General features: G+C 43.1%; 1 protein-coding gene across 1 annotated transcript in view; it reads left to right on the forward strand.

The window, feature by feature from the left end:
* DGKG (diacylglycerol kinase gamma) overlaps positions 1–18993 on the forward strand; it is a 110810-nt gene that overhangs the window by 52599 nt on the left and 39218 nt on the right. The window contains 10 exon segments of the mRNA XM_081910365.1: positions 4355–4472; positions 5536–5624; positions 6574–6690; positions 7425–7523; positions 10709–10825; positions 12044–12117; positions 13174–13248; positions 13997–14082; positions 16506–16595; positions 17098–17258. Coding sequence (XP_081766491.1) covers positions 4355–4472; positions 5536–5624; positions 6574–6690; positions 7425–7523; positions 10709–10825; positions 12044–12117; positions 13174–13248; positions 13997–14082; positions 16506–16595; positions 17098–17258 — 1026 coding nt within the window.

Here is an 18993-nt window from a genome sequence, read left to right on the forward strand (position 1 = left end):
CCCCATCACCAATGTTGTAATCCGACAACATCTCAGGAATCATTGGTTGCCCACCCCTAATTTAAAACATTGATGTGTATAAGGGAGGAGGCACCACCGCTCAGTGGTGGAGCACCCACATTTCATGAAGAAGATCCTTTCAAAAGGATCTCTGGCAGCAAGTGCTGAGAAAAAGAGGCTTGCTTAGAACCACGGAGAGGTGCTGCCAGTCAGGGAAAAGAAGAGGTGAGTTATAATAGGGTTACCAGACGTCCCTGGTTCCCGGGGACAGTCCCCAGATTTGCACATCTGTCACCAGACAAATTCCGTCCCCGGAATGTCCCCAGATTTGCAAATCTGTCCCCGGGAAACATGGCAGCGGCAGCCTCAGCAGCCCGGAGCCAACCTGGTAGCGCAGTTGGCTCTGGCTGGCTTCAGGAGCTCCTCACTTCCGTGGTGCCCACCATTTTCCCTGCGCCACAGCAGTGAGCAGCAAGCAGCTCTTGAAGCCAGCCAGAGCCAACTGCACTACCAGGCTGGCCCCTCCTGGGCAACGGCCAGTCGCCCGTGACTCCTGAGCCTCCCTGATCTGTCAAAATGGGGGGAAGGGGGCAGGAGATCAGGAAAGGCTCAGGAGTCACGGGTGGGCAGCACGCCGTTGCCCAGTTTTTTAAAAACTGCACATTTATGTTCCACAGGGTATGAAAGAAGGGCTTGCACCTTTTAACAGTATGCATGTGTGCTTGGGCTCAGGGTCTTTTGCCTCACCATCCCCACTACTGACTCCCTGTTGCTACTCAGTTTTTTTAAAAAAATTGTCCCTGCATTCATTGAAAAAAATCTGGTAACCATAAGTTATAATGTTATAAATGCATTGTAAATATGTGACACCAGGAGGCGCTGTACAGCAGTCAATGGACAATTGCTTTGAGAGCTATATAACGGTTTCTTTCTTAGCATTTTCAAAGATCAGTGTAGATCCAGCCTTAGTGTTCATGTAAAGGGAGAGTGTTGGGTGACTATCACCCACAGCTTCTTGGTGGGATAAAAAAGATGGATAGAAAGACTGATAAAAAGTCAGATCCTTTATTCAATATCAATGTGTATTTGAGGAACAGGAATTCTTTGGGAACAGGAATCAACTTGGTGGATCCACGTTTGGCAAGGCAACTAAATGTGTTAATGTTAATGCATACCATTGCTCATGCATACCAAGATGCTTTGCCTCCCCCTGTTATTTTGACTATAAATATTGTTCACACAGCACAGATGATAGCTCTACTACATTCAGGAAAAGATACTTACCGTATTTTTTGCTCTATAAGACGCATTTTTCCCCTCCTAAAAAGTAAGGGGAAATGTGTGTGTCTCTTATGGAGCAAATGCAGGCTGTGCAGCTATCGCTGAAGCCAGAACAGCAAGAGGGATTGCTGTGCAGCGATCCCTCTTGCTGTTCTGGCTTCTGGGATAGCCGCATGAAGCCTCTTCAGGGCAGCGGGAGCGTTCCTCCTGATGCACTGAAGAGGCTTTGCATTGCTTTCGCTGAAGCCAGAACAGCAAGAAGGATCACTGCGCAGCGATCCCTGGCTTCTGGGATTCAGAATTTTTTTTTCTTGTTTTCCTCCTCCAAAAACTAGGTGTGAAAAATACGGTAAATCACTTGTGTTGTCAAGGTCAACAAACATAGGTCCTAATAGCTTACAGGCGCAGTTCTCAAGGAGCATTTTTTCCACAAGCCCTTTTGAGACAAACAGAACTTTAAAAAGAGCACAGAATAAAGTCAATGATAGCAAAGGAAAAGAAGAAAGGTTTTTGTTTTTTAATACAGCTACTTTCAAAAGTTAAACCACACGAGGGCAGCAGAATGTCAAAAGTCAGTTTCTCAAATAACATCTGTTTTATACAAGGAAAATTAATGAACTGCTGCTGGCATTCCATAAATTTGTTAAGAGAATGAACAGAATTATAACAAGATTTATAACAAATATTAAAAAGGAGGTAAATGTAGCTTACTTTAATAAAGATAGAAGTTAGATGTAATCAAGTAATTTTGGGTTGTGAACCACTTTTTGTTTTGTTTAATTTCATATTCTGCCACTTCAAAGCCTGACCCCCCCCCCCGATCATTCAGAAACATAGATAACCAATTTCAGATCCTGAAGGAAGCGCTGCCTGGAACACCCAACCTCAGGAAGTTCTTACTCTGCCTCAACTCTCTAATCCGGCAACCCGAGAATCCCAATTGAGACACCAAAGACCACATTTGGTGGCAGATGACCTATCCTACCTGGCCACATGGATCTCTTAAGTCCTTGAGTCTAGGAACTCCTGGAACTAGTTGACCATTCACAGTCTCCCATTCATTTGTCTCCTGGACCATGACATCAGTGGATTTCATCCAGTTCTAACATTTCTTGGCTGGCTCCCATCAGCCCCAATTAGTAGGCATTGCTTTGCCTGTCCTTACAGAGTACTGCCCATCATATGCCTTTCTATAGTGAATGGTTTGGTTGAAATGCATTTTTAAAAAGAAGAATCATCTTCAGATTGTACAATGGGCCCTTGATGGCCATGCTTATGAAGCTCATGTGATGCATATTGGGTATTTGTGTGACAGTTTCTCAATTTGGGGGTAGAGATCCCTGTGCCATGACAAGAACTAGATGTTTATAAAGACATTTCACAATGGGAGGAAGTTTGAGTGTCGCTCACTCTATAAGGGGGCTACTAAAGCCAGATTTTTATTTTTATTTTTTTAAGCTGCTAAGCAGAGCAGTATTTTGCAAGTATTGATGTGGCATACGTAGGCGTGTGTAACTTTGGGGGAAAGCACTTGGAGGAATCCATTTTCACACATTCTTCTTATGTGCACAAAGGAATAGCTTTTATGAGTAGGAGGTGAGAGAGTTATTTTGTTTGGTGCTTAGAAGCTTCCACTCATGTTCTTATATGCCAAATGGAGGTACCAGTTACCACCAACATCAATCAGAAGAGAGTATTTTAGGTCACCTAACATTCACGCCTGTAATAAAGGATGCCTAGGTGCCTTTGTTCTGTTTGCATTCATGCTGTCATATTTGACTCACCGTACTCTCCATGGACGCAGGTGGCGCTGTGGGTTAAACCACAGAGCGTAGGGCTTGCCGATCAGAAGGTCAGCGGTTTGAATCCCCGAGACGGGGTGAGCTCCCGTTGCTTGGTCCCTGCTCCTGACAACCTAGCAGTTCAAAAGCATGCCAGTGCAAGTAGATAAATAGGTACTGCTCCGGCGGGAAGGTAAACAGCATTTCCGTGTGCTGCTCTGGTTTGCCAGAAGTGGCTTAGTCATGCTGGCCACATGACCTGGAAGCTGTACGCCGGCTCCCTCAGCCAATAAAGCAAGATGAGTGCCACAACCCCAGAGTTGTCCGCAACTGGACCTAATGGTCAGGGGTCCCTTTACCTTTACTCTCCATCAAAACTTTCTTCTTCAGATAATACCATTTTAAACTACGATCGAGCCTTTATTGCCCATTTATTCTTGATATCTCTTCAATGTCCCTGGAAACTGGTGAAACTTGCCTGGCTAGAAAACATGGTAGAGCGAAAACAAAAAACAAAAACTAATTTGTGTGTTACAGTGATAATATAGAAATAATTTTGATAGATACTGCCTTCAAGCTGTGGAAAATCTAGCACCTTTACAGACTTTCTGGTTCCTTTGTAAATGGTTATACCACATTAAACAAGTAGTATAGATAATGATACACCATAAAATCTTTCTTTTGTATGTTAATATACTTTGTATAATTTGTTTCATTGGATTTCATAGTTGCTTGGAAATAGTAGGCTTACAATGGTGTAAGCAGTGCAAATTTTAAAAAATGCGTAGTCCTCAAATTTGGCTTGATAGTCCACAGTCATTGACAGCGCAAAGCTATACATGTCTATTCAGAAGTCAGTCCCATTTAGTTCAGTGGGATTTACTCCCAGGTAACGGCATCTATTTATTTAGGGCACTTGTATACCACTTAATAATTAGCATTTCTAAGTGAGACTTGTAAAAAAAAAAAAGGAACCATATACAGCACATAAAGATTGCAGTCTAAATAACATCTCTTCTATGTCATGGCAGCTTATTTTATTATTATTACGGGCTTTATGAAGATCTGTGTACATCGTAACTAAGTTATTCTTTTACATTTTCTAACGGCATCCTCAAAAATGTTAGTAGGCTGTGGAGGCTGTAAATGGACCAGTTCAGACAATCAGTTTGCAGGTAGTTTACATCGCGTTTCTGGTCATCCTGAGTTGAAAAGGTTATCCTGCAAAAGGTGCTGCATCTCTCCTCTGTATCTTCCACTCCATCTCAGTGGGCTTTTTTTCCTCCCTGTAGAATGTAAAGGATGATGGACAGCATGCGTGGAGGCTGAAGCACTTCAAGAAGCCTGCCTACTGCAACTTTTGCCGCACTATGCTGCTGGGCGTCAGGAAGCAAGGCCTGTGCTGCTCCTGTAAGTGCCCAGATAGGCTGCTTGTACAATGCTCATGTGAGATTCACCCTTGTTTGTTGACCTGCATGCGAATGAAGTGGAGCCAACAATGCCAGAATCCCCAAGACAGATGAGGAGAAAGATTTCCTCGTTTATTTTGTTCCTTTTTAATTTTGACGCACAGCAAGCAGGGATTCTATATTTACTTCTAGTGGGTTCCTCATTCTGGGAATGTTTGGGGATCTTTCTAGATGCGCAACTCCCAAAAGTGGTGGAACGGATGAACCATAAGCCAGGCCTCACCTCTACTTGCTGAATAAAATTCGTACCCTTTCCTAGGATCCAAAGGGATCTAGGCAGTGGCAGCAAAGTCTGTGTGCCAATCCTATAGCTACTACCATGCACTGCAAATGGTCATCAACATTCTGTGGGGAACCTCAGGCGCAAGGAGGGGGCAATTGTGGGCCTCTATGTCTTTCTATCTGGCCCTCAGAAGTCTCCCTGGGCCACACTCCTCACTGCTTTGCACCCCAAATACTTTTGCCTGGCTGGAATGAGACCTTGATCTCTGATAATGCCTTTCGGTTGTCTGGATGGATGGTGGAGCAGTCTATTCCACCTGTCTGTTCACAGAGTCCAATAATCCACATGAAGGTTGTTACAGTTCCACAGAATCTTTTCACAGATTCTAAGACAAGGATTTCCGGAATATTGGCCTTGTTTCCCCATCCTAGGCTTCATCAGTAAAATGAAGTAAAATGTGTGAGATTACGATATTGTATTTATTTGCATTACTTAGAGCCTGTACTACTGGGGAACAGACAGGTGGAATAGACACTTGTACATGTATGGACCTTATGCATGAACTGACTAGAGAATAAACTGATCCACTGGGTCTTCTGCTTTTTTGTTGAACTTTATGAGACTTCCGTTGAAATTTACAATTTGATACAATGAATAGTATACCTTATTTATTCAAAAGTACAGCTGGTTACGTCTTGTGTGTTTAATGAAATAGCTAGAAACTGCTTGCCTTGAATATAGGGTGAACTTAGAGCTGCTCTCTTTTTCTTTTTCTCTACAGTTTGTAAATACACAGTCCATGAAAGATGCGTGTCCAAAGAGATTGCCCCCTGCATCAGCACTTACGTGAAATCAAAGAGAAATACAACTGTGAGTAAGGCATTCATGAATGCCTAGTGCATGTGTTCACTTATTGATGACCTTCCATCTAAGGCAGGCCATCTGCAATGCAGACCATGCTGTCCACACAGTCATAAGAGCCCTACTATTGTGCCAGGAAGGACCTGTATTTTATAGGCTACCACCAAATTGCCATACTGCTGGAATAGTTCATAAGTATCAAACTGAAAAGGGAGGAATCTGCCTTCTGGGCAACTGTTGCAGATATGGCTACTTCTCCAGAAGAGGTTAGGCAAGCAAACGCTCAACAGCAAAACATCAAGGCCCATTTCTGGCAGCAGAGTCCTACATTCTTAGAGCTCAGCAGCTCCAGGTTCCCTGAACTCTGAATGAAAGCATCTGCCCCCAGGATATGGTCATCCGCCCTGTCATTCAATGTATAAGGACATTGTGCTGGAACTCTAGCTGGGTTTGTAGTCGGAGAAAGAGCAAGCACATCAAAAAACATTGGCCAGAGTTGCAGCTGGTACCAGAAGCTGTACTAAAACATAGCTGAGAGGTCATGACAAAGCAGGAACAGAGGCTGCAAGACTGGAAAAGAACTCAGAGAAGCAATGGAGAAAGTCAATGATTTTTGGATTGTGCATGCCCATGTGAGCAGTTCATTGTGGCATTATAGCTAAAATATCCATCTAATAATCTATACCAATGGCATTTAAGATTGTGAGTAGCCTGCCTTATAATACAGTGAGTTTAGCCAAAGGCTCAGGAGACACCACAATAGTTGGATCACAGACTTCCCCCCAAAAAAACTTTCCCATTCCTTTCTTTATCCCATGCTTCAAAAGCATATCCTGAAACATTTGAAGGAACAATGATTCTCACGCTCATTCAGGAGCATTTCTTCTCCTTTGTTGCCTCATATTTAGTGCCTGAATTTCTTTTCCAGCATGGATCACCTTGTCTCATGCATTTCTAGGTCATGCAACACACATGGATTGAGGGGAACTCCCCAGCCAAATGCGATCGTTGTCATAAAAGCATCAAGAGCTACCAGGGCATTACCGGACTACATTGTGTATGGTGCCAAATCACAGTGAGTACGTGAAGCAAGTGTGGTGGTGTGTTTTTTTTTAAAAGAACGCTAAGCTGTTCAAGGCAAGTCACCTCCTACATCAGCAGGCCATGTTTCTTCCATATTGGCAATAAGCACGGCATGCCTGTGAATAAATAAGAAATCTGTTCCTCGGTTTTTCTCCTGATTGTGAAAATGGCCACGACACTGAACATTGTTGAGAAGCCATGGAATGTGACTGAGCTTTGTTACTTGCTTGATTTGGTACAATGAGCCTGGGATCATCTGGCACATATAGAAGTCATTCCACTATCTATAAGTTGGTTTATTCCACTCACCCTGAAATATTTCCCCAATTCAGGAAAGGCTCCATTTGATCTTCGAGTTCCCAAGTCAGCAGTCCCCCATCCACAGGGACCACGCATGAGGCTAATTTTTATATTCATTCATCTTTTACCATAATGTTACCATAACTGAGCCAGTGAATCCTAGGATGCTTTCTGTTTGATAGTTACCTAACCCCCAATTCTTCCTTTCTCTCCCCCCGCCAAATTTGCATTCCCACTATATATGATAATAGTCCCCTCTTGTCTTCTGATATTTCCAACATGTAATGTAATATTAGCCAGGTAACATTTATTTATGTTGTTTATTAATGCCAGTTAGAGAAACCACCTTGCCATTACATGTAACAGCCTTCCTTTTTACAGATATATTTAAAGAGAATCTTAGTGCTGTGTTTTCTCCTCTTGCAGCTTCACAACAAATGTGCCTCTCATGTGAAGCCTGAGTGTGATGGTGGGCAGCTCAAGGACCACATCTTATTGCCTTCGCACATCTGCCCAGTTGTTCTGGTAAATGAGTCTGCTTGACACCTATGAAATGGGCTTAATGACTGGCATTTTCTGTCTCCCATATGAAGGCCGCTAGATGATGCTCTCTCAAAAACTTAAGATTTTCAACCCATCCAAACTGATTTTGTTAACTTAAAACCAAGGTAAACTTAAAACTTTCCCATAGAGCTGCTAGAGAATGCCTCTTACGTCCATTACTAGAAAGCTGGTGTGTCCCTAAGAAGGCTGAATGACAAACTGCTTGCAATCTGGGCATTTCGTACTGAGCCACTGCTACTGCTACCATACTTTCCCACTACTCCATTAACTATATGCAGCTATCAGTTTACTAATAGTGAATTGAGGCTTGCTAGAAGAGGAAAATCACTCCAATTGTTTCAAGCAAATAATCATTAGCATACAGCCTTAGGCTTTGTTGCAGGTGAGAAAGTAGCTGAAAATAAAAACTCAAAGGAAGAGTGTTGTGCCATATGATGTGGTCTATGCACAAGCATTTTCTCTTGTTAGAGCAGGCAGGGATAATGAGCAAAATCAAGCGATCTAGCTGGATCCTGAGCACCACATAGATTATTTTGGTAAGTGGGTAGGGCTGTCCGCCTGTCAATCACCTTATGTCAGGATGACATCAGATGACCCAAAGGAACATTTTTTCTCTCTTCAGGTGCTGCTCAAGTCTTGCCTGAAGAGGAAGGTCCTTTGCATTCAAAGGAAGAATCGGAAGCCAAATCTTCTTCATTTTAGCTCCAGCTTCATTTTAGCTACAGGTTTCCTGCACTTGACGTCTTATATGATGTCAAGCGTTGGAAAGGTGGGCATGGTCTGCCCACAGTGGCCTAGTGGGCCAACCTCCAAGGCCTGTCAGGCCTGATTAGGCTGTAGGTTGCCTATCCCTGTGTTAGAGCCACTTTGTAATTACTTGGAATAGGCACAGGCACTCCAAGGTGTGCAAGATTGTAAGATGGACAGGCTCAAAAACGACAATTGCTGAGAGATTTCCACACTTTTTGTAGTTTCCTTCTCAGGTTTTGCATATAATCTACCTCTTATTTTTGTGGTTTGTGGTTTTGCATATGCTTTTAAAAGATCATTCTATCTTTGAAGGTCCCAGGGTGGGTTGCAACAATTATAAGCACAATATCTAAAACACACCTCTGTGGAAAGAGTGCTCCACAACTTCCACAAATTAAGAAGTTTCCTCTTTCCTAATGAGGAAACTGTGGTGGTACAAACATTGTACTTTCAAATGCTATGTCTACTTTTTCCTGTGTTCAGAACTATGAGAAATGAGGAAATAGTGAAAGCTGGTAATTGAGTCCCAATGAAGAAAATGTATATGTGAGGTCAAAAATCATGGAAATGCCAGTGATCTGGATTGCACATTAAATATGGAGAACAGTAGCAGTTTTTTTAATTAAAAACCATTCTGTGAATAAAGTTTAAAAACAGGAAACCAAGGACATTATCTATCTCTCTATTGTCAGATTTATGTCCCACTCCAGAATCTATAAACTTGTAAATCCATGGGGGAAGAAACCATTGGAACTGGGAGAGAAATTAAAACACACCTTATTACTTGCTAGTAGAAATGTAGCCACCCAAAATGCATAACAGAAGACCCAAAGTTAATGTATAATATATTAAAAGCTGTCTGTCAAACAGTGCCATGGTGATAAGCATTCAGTAATACATTTCATAAAGTGCTAAACAGTAGTGGACAGATTGTTTGGGCAAAGGCACTTACCCAATCTCCCAGAAAGCAGGTCATTGCTTCTTAGTGGGAGGAGGGGGGCGAGGTGACAGCAAAGTCAGCGCAGTGCAAACGCAGCAGCTGAGCCAATGCGTTGTTCCTGCCAGTGCATTGACACTGCACTGCCTTCCCCACTGCCTCACCTTTCCCTCTCTCCCTCCTGGTAATCAGCCGAGCGAGGCGTTCAGGTAAGCACCTTCGCCCCACCATGCCATCCACTACTGGTGCAAACAATCTTTCTTAATTTAGTGACCCTGCAGTGAATCATATTGAATCAATTGCTTCAACAGTGGCTTGAAATGATGGACACAATGATGGTTCCAAAGTTCAATATTTCACTTGCTCCCTGCTCAGGGCTTGACATGAATCTCACAGTTCCACCATCTCCACATTTGCTTCAAAAAGGGGCTGTTGGACATTTTAAAATATGGCAAACACCATACTTGGACACCTTAAAACAGGGAATGGATTCAGAAGATTTATAAGAGTCAGCTCAGTTTTTGTTTTTTAACCCGATGTGGAATTCACTGAGCTGGCTGAGCATATGGCTGTTATAATTTGGAACCCCATCATGCTCCAGGGTTTCCCTTTTGCCACTGCTAAAGAAAAACAGAGCTGGGACTTAGATTCTAGTGAAGGAAGCCCTTGGAGATACTTACTAAAGAAGAAAAATTTGGCAATTTTATTATGTGGTGCTCTTTTCTGGATTTTTCTCATATTTACTTATTCCTCTGTTACTATTGCTATTCAGAATAATCTATGAGGTTTTGTGATGCTTTTAGTGTTGTAAGGCTGCTTTGAGATCCAGTTTTGGCTGAAAACTGCAGTATAAATATGATTAAACATAGAATAGTATAAATATTTTTGATTCATTCACTTTTCAGGTATCTAAGCATCATGAAAGCTGCATCAGTGTTTAAAAATCCACGTTAAAAAGCTTAATATGTATATAAAAAGCTTTTCTTAATATGTGTATGGGCCTCTCAGGAAGCTTTTCAGCTGTGCTGATTGTGGAATTTTGAAGTTAATATAAATCTTGGAACAACATCAGCCTGGGAAGCAAGTCAAGTATTGAACTTTGGAGCCATCGTTGTGTACACAACTTTCTAAACTACTTTTGGAATGACTGATTCAGTCCTTCAGTGCCATTCACTATGTGCTCACTATATTCAGATACGGTTTGCACTTCATACAATGTATTATTGATGGTTCATCTGCATGTTTGTATTCTGTGTTGCTTGACAGACAGTATTTTAATGCAAAAGTTTAATATGATATTAACTTAACTCTTGGGGCTTTCGTAGTCTTTCTGTTGCATTTCAGTACAGTCGGGAGGAAGTCATCCTTCCCACTTTGTTTATGTTGTCAGTGCTTCCTTGTTATTTGCTGGCCTTCATCCATGCTTCAAAGTCCTTTATGCATTTTCCCTATTCCAAAGGATAGGCAATCCCACCCAAGAAGATCAGACAGTGAATCGCCATCCAGCACATCCCCGGATGATACAACCCTGGCCTTCAGATACAACACCACCACGGTGGATGGGCATGGACTACAGGTAGACAGTTCACAGCTGCTGCTATCGTATCTATTGATTTGACTTCTGTCCTGCTCAACATGTATGGTTCTTCCCAGCCCTGCTGTATCTCAGCACCAGCCTGGTGAGGTAGATTAGACTGGAAAGTGGTGACTACCCTAAGGTCACCCATAGAGCTTCATGACTGAGTGTAGAGTTAAACCTGCCCTTGTCCAGCATTCTAACCAGTATATCACACTTGCTCTCTCACTTTTCTCTTACACTTGTGTGTGTGTGTGTGCGTGTACCTGCAGAATTATATTTTGTGCCCCATGCCTAAATTGCAGGCTAGTTGTGGAGGAAGGCATACCAGGGAGAAGATGTCATTCTGCACTGATCTCCTAGTCCATGGGTAGGAAAACTAAGGCCTGGGGGCCGGATCCGGCCCAATCGCCTTCTAAATCCGGCCCGCGGACGATCCGGGAATCAGCATGCTTTTGCATGAGTAGAATGTGTCCTTTTTTAAAAAAATGCATCTCTGGGTTATTTGTGAGGCCCACCTGGTGTTTTTACATGAGTAGAATGTTTGCTTTTATTTAAAATGCATCTCTGGGTTCTTTGTGGAGCACAGGAATTCATTCATTTCCCCCCTCAAAAAATATAGTCCGGCCCTCCACAAGGTCTGAGGGACAGTGGACGGCCCCGGCTGAAAAAGTTTGCTGACCCCTGTCCTAGTCTCCCCATGAAGCTGGTTCAGGAATAGCCTTTGATAGTCGCCCTGTTGAATTGTGCATGGTTAACAGATTAACCCTTGGATCCATCCTTCTGCAGCTCTCCCCATAGAACCCAAGCTTGCTGAAGCTCTGCTAACCTAATATTGTCTCAATAGCAATGCCTGCCTTGTCCTTTAAAGAGTTCAGTCTCTAGGCGTATATCAGGAAGCGCACAAGAAGATATTTGCGGAGCATAAGGCAAATAGTATTGAGTCAAAGGATGTATATATTAAACAGAGCCGAGCTCCTGAGGCTATGGCTCGTGTGCTTAGAAGGCCCATAGACAGAATAGGTGTGGATAAGAATAAGTGCACAGATTGGTGGTTCCCAGCTTTCTCCAGATTCTGCTGATCCAACATGTTGCCAGTTGCATGCCTTACTTCCTCTGTGGCAGTGCCGTATGACTCATTCCCCCCCATTTTGCATGAATGATGTTTTGTATGCTGTATAAGGAGGCTCTTTGTTTGCTTTGTAATTTGCTTTCTAGATCACCCCTAAGCCTGGAACACATCCACTGTTGGTGTTTGTGAACCCCAAGAGTGGAGGGAGACAAGGAGAAAGGTATGTTTCCCTTCCTCCTATTGGAAAATTGTACCCTCTGCAGGATAGAAGTTTTTGGTACAGTAAATGCAATTTTAGTAATCATTGCAAGTAATGCAAACATCTTCCCTTAAGGAAAGAATAGCAGAGAGATTGCATTTCCCTGCAACCAGACAGCAATATTGTGCTGCTTGGGAAATACCCCAGATAGCACTGCTCAATGGGGTTGCAAGACCGTCACTGATACCTGTTATCTGGTGCCTGGGACATCACCAAGTCTTTGGCTTGGTAAGGACAGCTGTAATTCAAAAGTATTTATGAAGCAAACATTTCAGAGAGGGGGCTTAGAAATAGGAGAAAAGATTTCCAAATGGAAATGGTTTTATTTGTCTGCTTGATGATTGTTTGTAAATCTGAAAATTTAAATAAATTTATAATAAAGAAAAAGGAGAAAGGATGGGTCCACGGTGCAGTAAATATCAATCGAAAAGCACCCTCCATTTTCTGAATATGAAGGTGGCAACTTTTGCTACACTTATGGAGCTGCCCTGAGCAGGATGTGGTGTGGATAGAGAGTAGCTGATGCTAAGAAAGTGTAATCATCTGCCTTGGCTAGGGATAGGGGAGAAATTGGAATCCGTTCATATTTAAAGGCAAACTTCCCTAATTCTCACTTTCCAAAACTATGCACAAACTGATGCACAAACATCCTTTAAAAATGTGCACTTCTTCAAATCTTGTAGTGCAATCTTCTGGCCAAGTAATGAGTACAAAAATGCATATACTGCAGTAAAGTGTGCATTATAATAGGGGGAAATTGATTTGCAAAAATGTGTGTTTGGGGGCAAAATTGCTTGCAAACATGGAATATTAGGAGAAATTTGCACTAAAATTCTGATGAATTTTCATGAGGACTTTTTTTAAACAGAAAAATGAAAACTGGTATGGAAATGTGGAGAACTTAAGACTGGAAAAATGAGAAATTGAGACATAGTGAAACTGACAGATTTCCCTCCTCCTAGACTTTACTCTCCTTTTTAGGGGCCATCATTTATGGTTTTTCTTACTTACTTTCAGGGTTCATCGGAAATTCCATTATCTACTCAACCCCAGACAAGTTTACAACCTGGATCGAGGAGGACCCACTCCTGGGTATTGAAATCCATTGATCAACCTGCATCCATTTTGCTATCCTTACGATTCCCTCTTAGTTGTGCTGCCCATTCTCACTCCCCATTTGCTTTTTGCTCACCTTCCCTCTCCAGTTTCCCTTTCCACCTCCCTTCTCGCTGAAGCTTCTTAACATGCCTTAGCTTGAGGAACTCAGCCTGCTGCCAATTCTTTAGAATTACGCGTGGAGCTCGTGCTGGAGTTTATGATATTTGCCATGTCTGTCTTAAGGCAATAAACCTTTGGGCTCTGGGACTCTACATCCTCCTGATGGAATACCTGTGGATATTACCCCTGAATACAAATTATACAATCCTGCAAAAGTTATTTGTGGCTAAGGCCCATTGCACTGCTGTCAATTGGATGTTGTTGCAGCAACTAGCTGCTGGATCTTGTCCAAAGTTTGCATGGATTTTACAACAACAACAACTATTCCCCTTCATGCAGATCTTTCTTACAAATGCCATGTATTCCTTTATGGGTGTTCTTGAATGTGTGCTGTGCAGGTTGACTCTTCACTGGTTTTCCTTGTTTTGTTTGATTGCAAACTTGAAAATGGGCAAGAATTGCATGATTTAGGACTTTGGAGAGCAGCAGGGCTGCTGTGCCTTTTTTCACATTTGCTTTTATGTGAATTTAAAAGCAGTTTAGATGTGGTGTTCTTTCCCATATATGGGAAAGCAAGCTATTCTAAAGAGCTTCCCTACCTTTTCCTTCTGCTTTCTCTTAGTTTAAACTTTTTCCGTGATGCTCCAGACTTCCGTATTCTGGCTTGTGGAGGAGATGGGACCGTTGGATGGATCCTGGACTGCATAGGTAAATTGGGATCCAGGGATGCTGCATGGTTCAAAGTACATTAGGTTCGTTGGATAGCTGATACACCTGGGGTCACTATTGTGTAAGAGAGAGAAGGGCTCCTGTAGTGGGTCAGTAGCAGAGCACTTGCTGCCCCAGGCTCAGCCCCTGGAATCTGCAGGTAGGGCTGGGAAAGGCTACTTGCCTGAAACCCTGGACTTCCACCAGGTGTGGACTGTGCTGAGCCAGATGTACCACTGGTCCAACTCTGACTCCAATATAAGACAGCTTCCCGTGTTCCTTTGAGGGGCTGAAATTAGAGTTCTTCCGCTAGCCAGAGTGAGGCAACCACCTCAGCTAGCAGATGCTGGGAGGCAGGGAGGGACAGAGTTTTGTTGCACACAGCCTACTCCGCTGCCCTCTAACCTAGCCTGCTGCTAGAGGACAGCGTCCCATTGCTAGGATTGGTGCAAGAGTCAAGTTCCAGTCCAGTCAGCTGGAGCAGGAGAACATCTTGGCCTCAGGCAGCAAAATGTATTGGGCTGGCCCCATCTACATACACAGACTCAAACATGCCTCTGTCCCATACAAGGATAATGAGGGTTTTGGAGCTCTGATGAGGATTCCAGATTGCCCCATGCTTCAGACTACAAAATATCTTGGACCAGTCCTGTCTCCATACACACACCTCATCCACCAAGAAGACTCAAATGCATGTAAAATGTACTTTAAAAACTTTTTTTAAAAAAAAACCACACAAGTATTTGAGTGACCTTGGTGGTTAATTTTTCTTACATCGATCCTCACTGTGTTTAGAACTGTATGCCCACACGCACCTCTGCCCCATATAATGATTATGAACAGAAATGGAGCGCTGAAGATTCTAAACTGACAGCCTGGCCACAATGATCTTCTCCCCCTTCCTCTGCCAGAAAGAGTAGCCAGACACTCTCCCCCCCCCACTACCGCCCCACCAATTTGCATCTCCGTTAATATTGTCATTATTATTCAGCATCTAATATTGAATGAAGTGTTGTGCAAATTGGAACAAAAGACCAAGCCTCTGCAAATGGCTTACAACCTGAAAAAGCAATACACACAGGTGGTAAGAACTGAGAGGAGAAATGCCCGTGGTATCCATTGATAACAATGGGCCTTGCTCCCAAGTGAGTGTGCATGGGTTTGCAGACATATCATTTCTGTCCTCCCCACAACAGAACGTCCTTTCGCTCCTTCAACGGAGTTCCCTTCTTTTGGCAGCATCATGCCAAGGATTTCCCTCCCTTGAAAGAAAGATGGATGTTGGCAATGAATGAGAAAGCGGGGGCAGCTGAAAGCATGTCTCTCATGCAGCCTGGAGACAGGGAGAGTTCTGTACTGTTGAAGTGCGCACAAGGAAAAGTTTGTAGCCGGGAAGACTCTGTGGCAAGGAGCCCAAGGAGGTGGACCTGCAGCAGGAGAGGGCTGAATTTCATATTAATAATAATAATAGTTTATTATTTATACCCCACCCATCTGGCTGAGTTTCCCCAGCCACTCTGGGTGGCTCCCAATCGAGTGTTAAAAACAATACAGCATTAAATATTAAAAACAGGGCTGCCTTCAGATGTCTTTTAAAAATAGGATAGCTGCTTATTTCCTTGATATCTGATGAGAGGGCGTTCCACAGGGCGGGCGCCACTACCGAGAACACCCTCTGTCTGGTTCCCCATAACCTCACTTCTTGCAATGAGGGAACCAGCAGAAGGCCCTTGGCGCTGGATCTCAGTGTCCGGGCTGAATGATGGGGGTGGAGACGCTCCTTCAGGTATACCTGATCGAGGCCGTTTAGGGCTTTAAAGGTCAGCACCAACACTTTGAATTGTGCTCGGAAACGCACTAAGAGCCAATGCAGATCTCTCAGGACCATATATTGATTCATATATTGATTGGCATTAACCAGCCACATCTTTGACTGCAGGCTGCATTATAAAGAGGCTTTCCTGCCTCCCTTTTCTGAAAGCTGCACACATAGATAGGGTTGCAGGCTTGGTCTCCTGAAATTCTGAACTGAGGTCCAGCAGCTCAAGGAACTAAGGATGGGGGTGGGAGGGAAATTAGTTTGGTTTGCCTTTTTAGGCAAACCTACTTTATTCACACTTGCTGCACCAATAAGCTAACTGAAATGAGGTTATCCTTTGAAATCCACACTTCTCTGAATTTTGTGATGCAGTTCCCCAGCCAGACGTGTGCTCAGAAAGGTGCATGTTTGCAAAAGCAACATATAAAACTACAATATATTAGGTCAAATTGCTTTCAAACACCAACACACCATGTACAGCTGTGGTTCGTTCTGCTCTTGGGAAATCCTGTCCTCATTAGCTCTGCTATGGCAGGTGATGTAGAAAAAGGAAAGTTGACTCCAGCACTCTGTTGGCTTCTAAAGTCTGTTTTTCTTTTTGCAGATAAGATAAACATAGCAAAACACCCTCCTGTGGCTATCCTGCCCCTGGGAACAGGCAATGACCTTGCCCGCTGCCTACGATGGGGCGGAGGTAAGTATTTTGAGTCAGCCTAACACTGTAGGGTCATTCATCACGACCTCACACCATGACTTGCCACTGATCCCTCCTGACAGCAGTCCCATGTGCTGTTGAAACCTGTCAGCTGCTTCTAATACCACTTGTCGTTGTCCGGGCTTTGCACCACTGGAGACTGTCCATCACTGACAGCTCTTCAAAGTATACATTAAAAAAGAAAAGAAACCTTACCACACCCACCATGCAACTTGCAATCTTACCCAACCCACAGCCTTATCTACTAGAAAAGAGCATGGTTCCCCATTCACCATTGATATTGTTGGGCCCAAATCATTGCCAGGATTGTTTCTCCTTCTCTGCTTCTGATCACTTGGCCTTCTTTTATGGCTTTGCATAGCGCCGAGGCATCCATTACCAGACTCTCTGTAACACAACTGTTTGCCCCATTAGTGCTTGGCCTATTCCACCGCTGACATTCTGTTCCTTACCATATGCCATCCCTTTTTCCACTCTCAAGGTTATGAAGGTGGCAACTTAATGAAGGTCCTGAAGGACATTGAACACAGTGCAGAGGTAATGCTGGACCGATGGCAAATTGATGTCATCCCTATTGACAAAGAGGAGAATGGGGACCCTGTCCCTTACAGTATCATCAACAACTACTTCTCCATAGGAGTGGTAAGCACTGTCTGTACAGCTCTTGTTCCCATTATCTCCCTCCCTATTTCCCCTGTAGTATCAGAAGCCCTAGATAACATTGTGTGTCAAACTGGAGATGGACAATAGGATTTAGAGGTGATACAATGGCAGCATCGTTGTCCATGGTGTACATACTATTCTGTCCCATTGTCACCTAGGGACAAATGGCTTCTGCGTGTTTTTGAAGTCCCCCACATCCCACAAAACGTGCTAAGTAAAGCAACAGCAGTGAGATATATGCATACCACAAGCAACACCTTCAGCCAACTCACAGCTATAAGTTGGAGTGCAGTTTTCTTGTCTTATGGGCATGAGGTCAAAAGCTCATATTTGAGACTGGAAATTATGTTTTGTACTTGAGAATGGAGATTGTGGAGATTGTGATGACTCTTAAATCTCAGTAAGAATTTATTGCAAACTTGTGATCTAAGAAGACTCACTTCTGTCTGCATCAATAATAATTATTATTCGTTAAGACAGTCTTCTTTATAAGAGAAAAAGCAGTTAGTCTTTATCATGAAGTCTGTGATGCAAGAATATGGGTAGTTGACCTACAGGAGTGTCATGGGACTTAGCCAGTTTGGTCAGCTGATCTTTCAAAGGCTCACATGACCCAGTCTTGTGGGTAGTGTGGTCAGGAACAGAGCTGGATAAAGGAAGGCTGAATTCCTGTGTGAAAATAGGATTCAGCTACAGGGAACTGTGAATCCTGACTTGTGAATCCTGAAATGTAACTGGGCTCCCATTCTGAGGCTCTTGACTTCAGAGCTGCCTAGGAAGATCAGCTTGCACATAACAATGGCTCTTTGTCCTATGCTGATACTCCCTTTCCCATCACTTGATGGAATGGGAAGCAAAAAATTTGCCTTTTGGAAGCATCAGCTATCTGCAAGGGGAGTCCTGTGTGCAGGTGATGTTTTCAAAAGGCGGCTTTTTCTCCCCTCCTGATCACAGGATGGGGAGAGAAAAGGGTTCCTTGTGGAAGGATCACCTACACGCAGCAGAAGTCCCTTGAACCCCTCCCATCAGTTGATGTCACAAGTAACATCAGATGATTGACAGTTGGGTGGGATTTTGAGAAAATGGCCCCATGGTCAAAATTGGACTCCTTGGTGGGTCAAAATTGGCCTGTGAGTCTGTCTAGCTTATTTAACCATTGTTCTTTCCCTGGGATCTCTCTTTGTTTCTTGTATCTTGTGTACACTATCCTTGCAGCTGTTGCTGCATATAGGAATAAGTTATTGCCTTTTTTTTGGTAATTCATTCCCAATTATGCCAAGAAGGAATGCTTCCGGTTTCTTGAGAAATGTGAATTAAAAATAAAATAAAATAGCTTGTTATACACCATTTCCCAAAATTCCTTTGCCCTGTTGCATTTCCATCATAGGTGAATAAAAGTACTCTCAGCCTCTAGACATTCCCAACAGAGTTTTGAATCTCTTTCATACATTTTGGCCAGTTTGACTGGTGTCAGATACCATCTGCATTGCAGTATTTGCACATTTTCTCTTACTTGGTAACATGCCGAGAAGTTCATTGTTTGGTTCTATAATTTTTCCCACTCATCAATTTCAATATTATGCCTGATATCAATGGCCCACTTAACCATTGCTTCCTTTATAAGTTGTTCCTCACTAATTACATTAGCATGAGCATATCTGCACTATTGAATTTGATTTCTTGCTATAACATTAGCCGCCTTTTCCTTTCTGTA

This window comes from Podarcis melisellensis, assembly GCF_964234715.1.
Source record: "Podarcis melisellensis genome assembly, chromosome: 5".
Lineage (NCBI taxonomy): Eukaryota > Metazoa > Chordata > Lepidosauria > Squamata > Lacertidae > Podarcis > Podarcis melisellensis.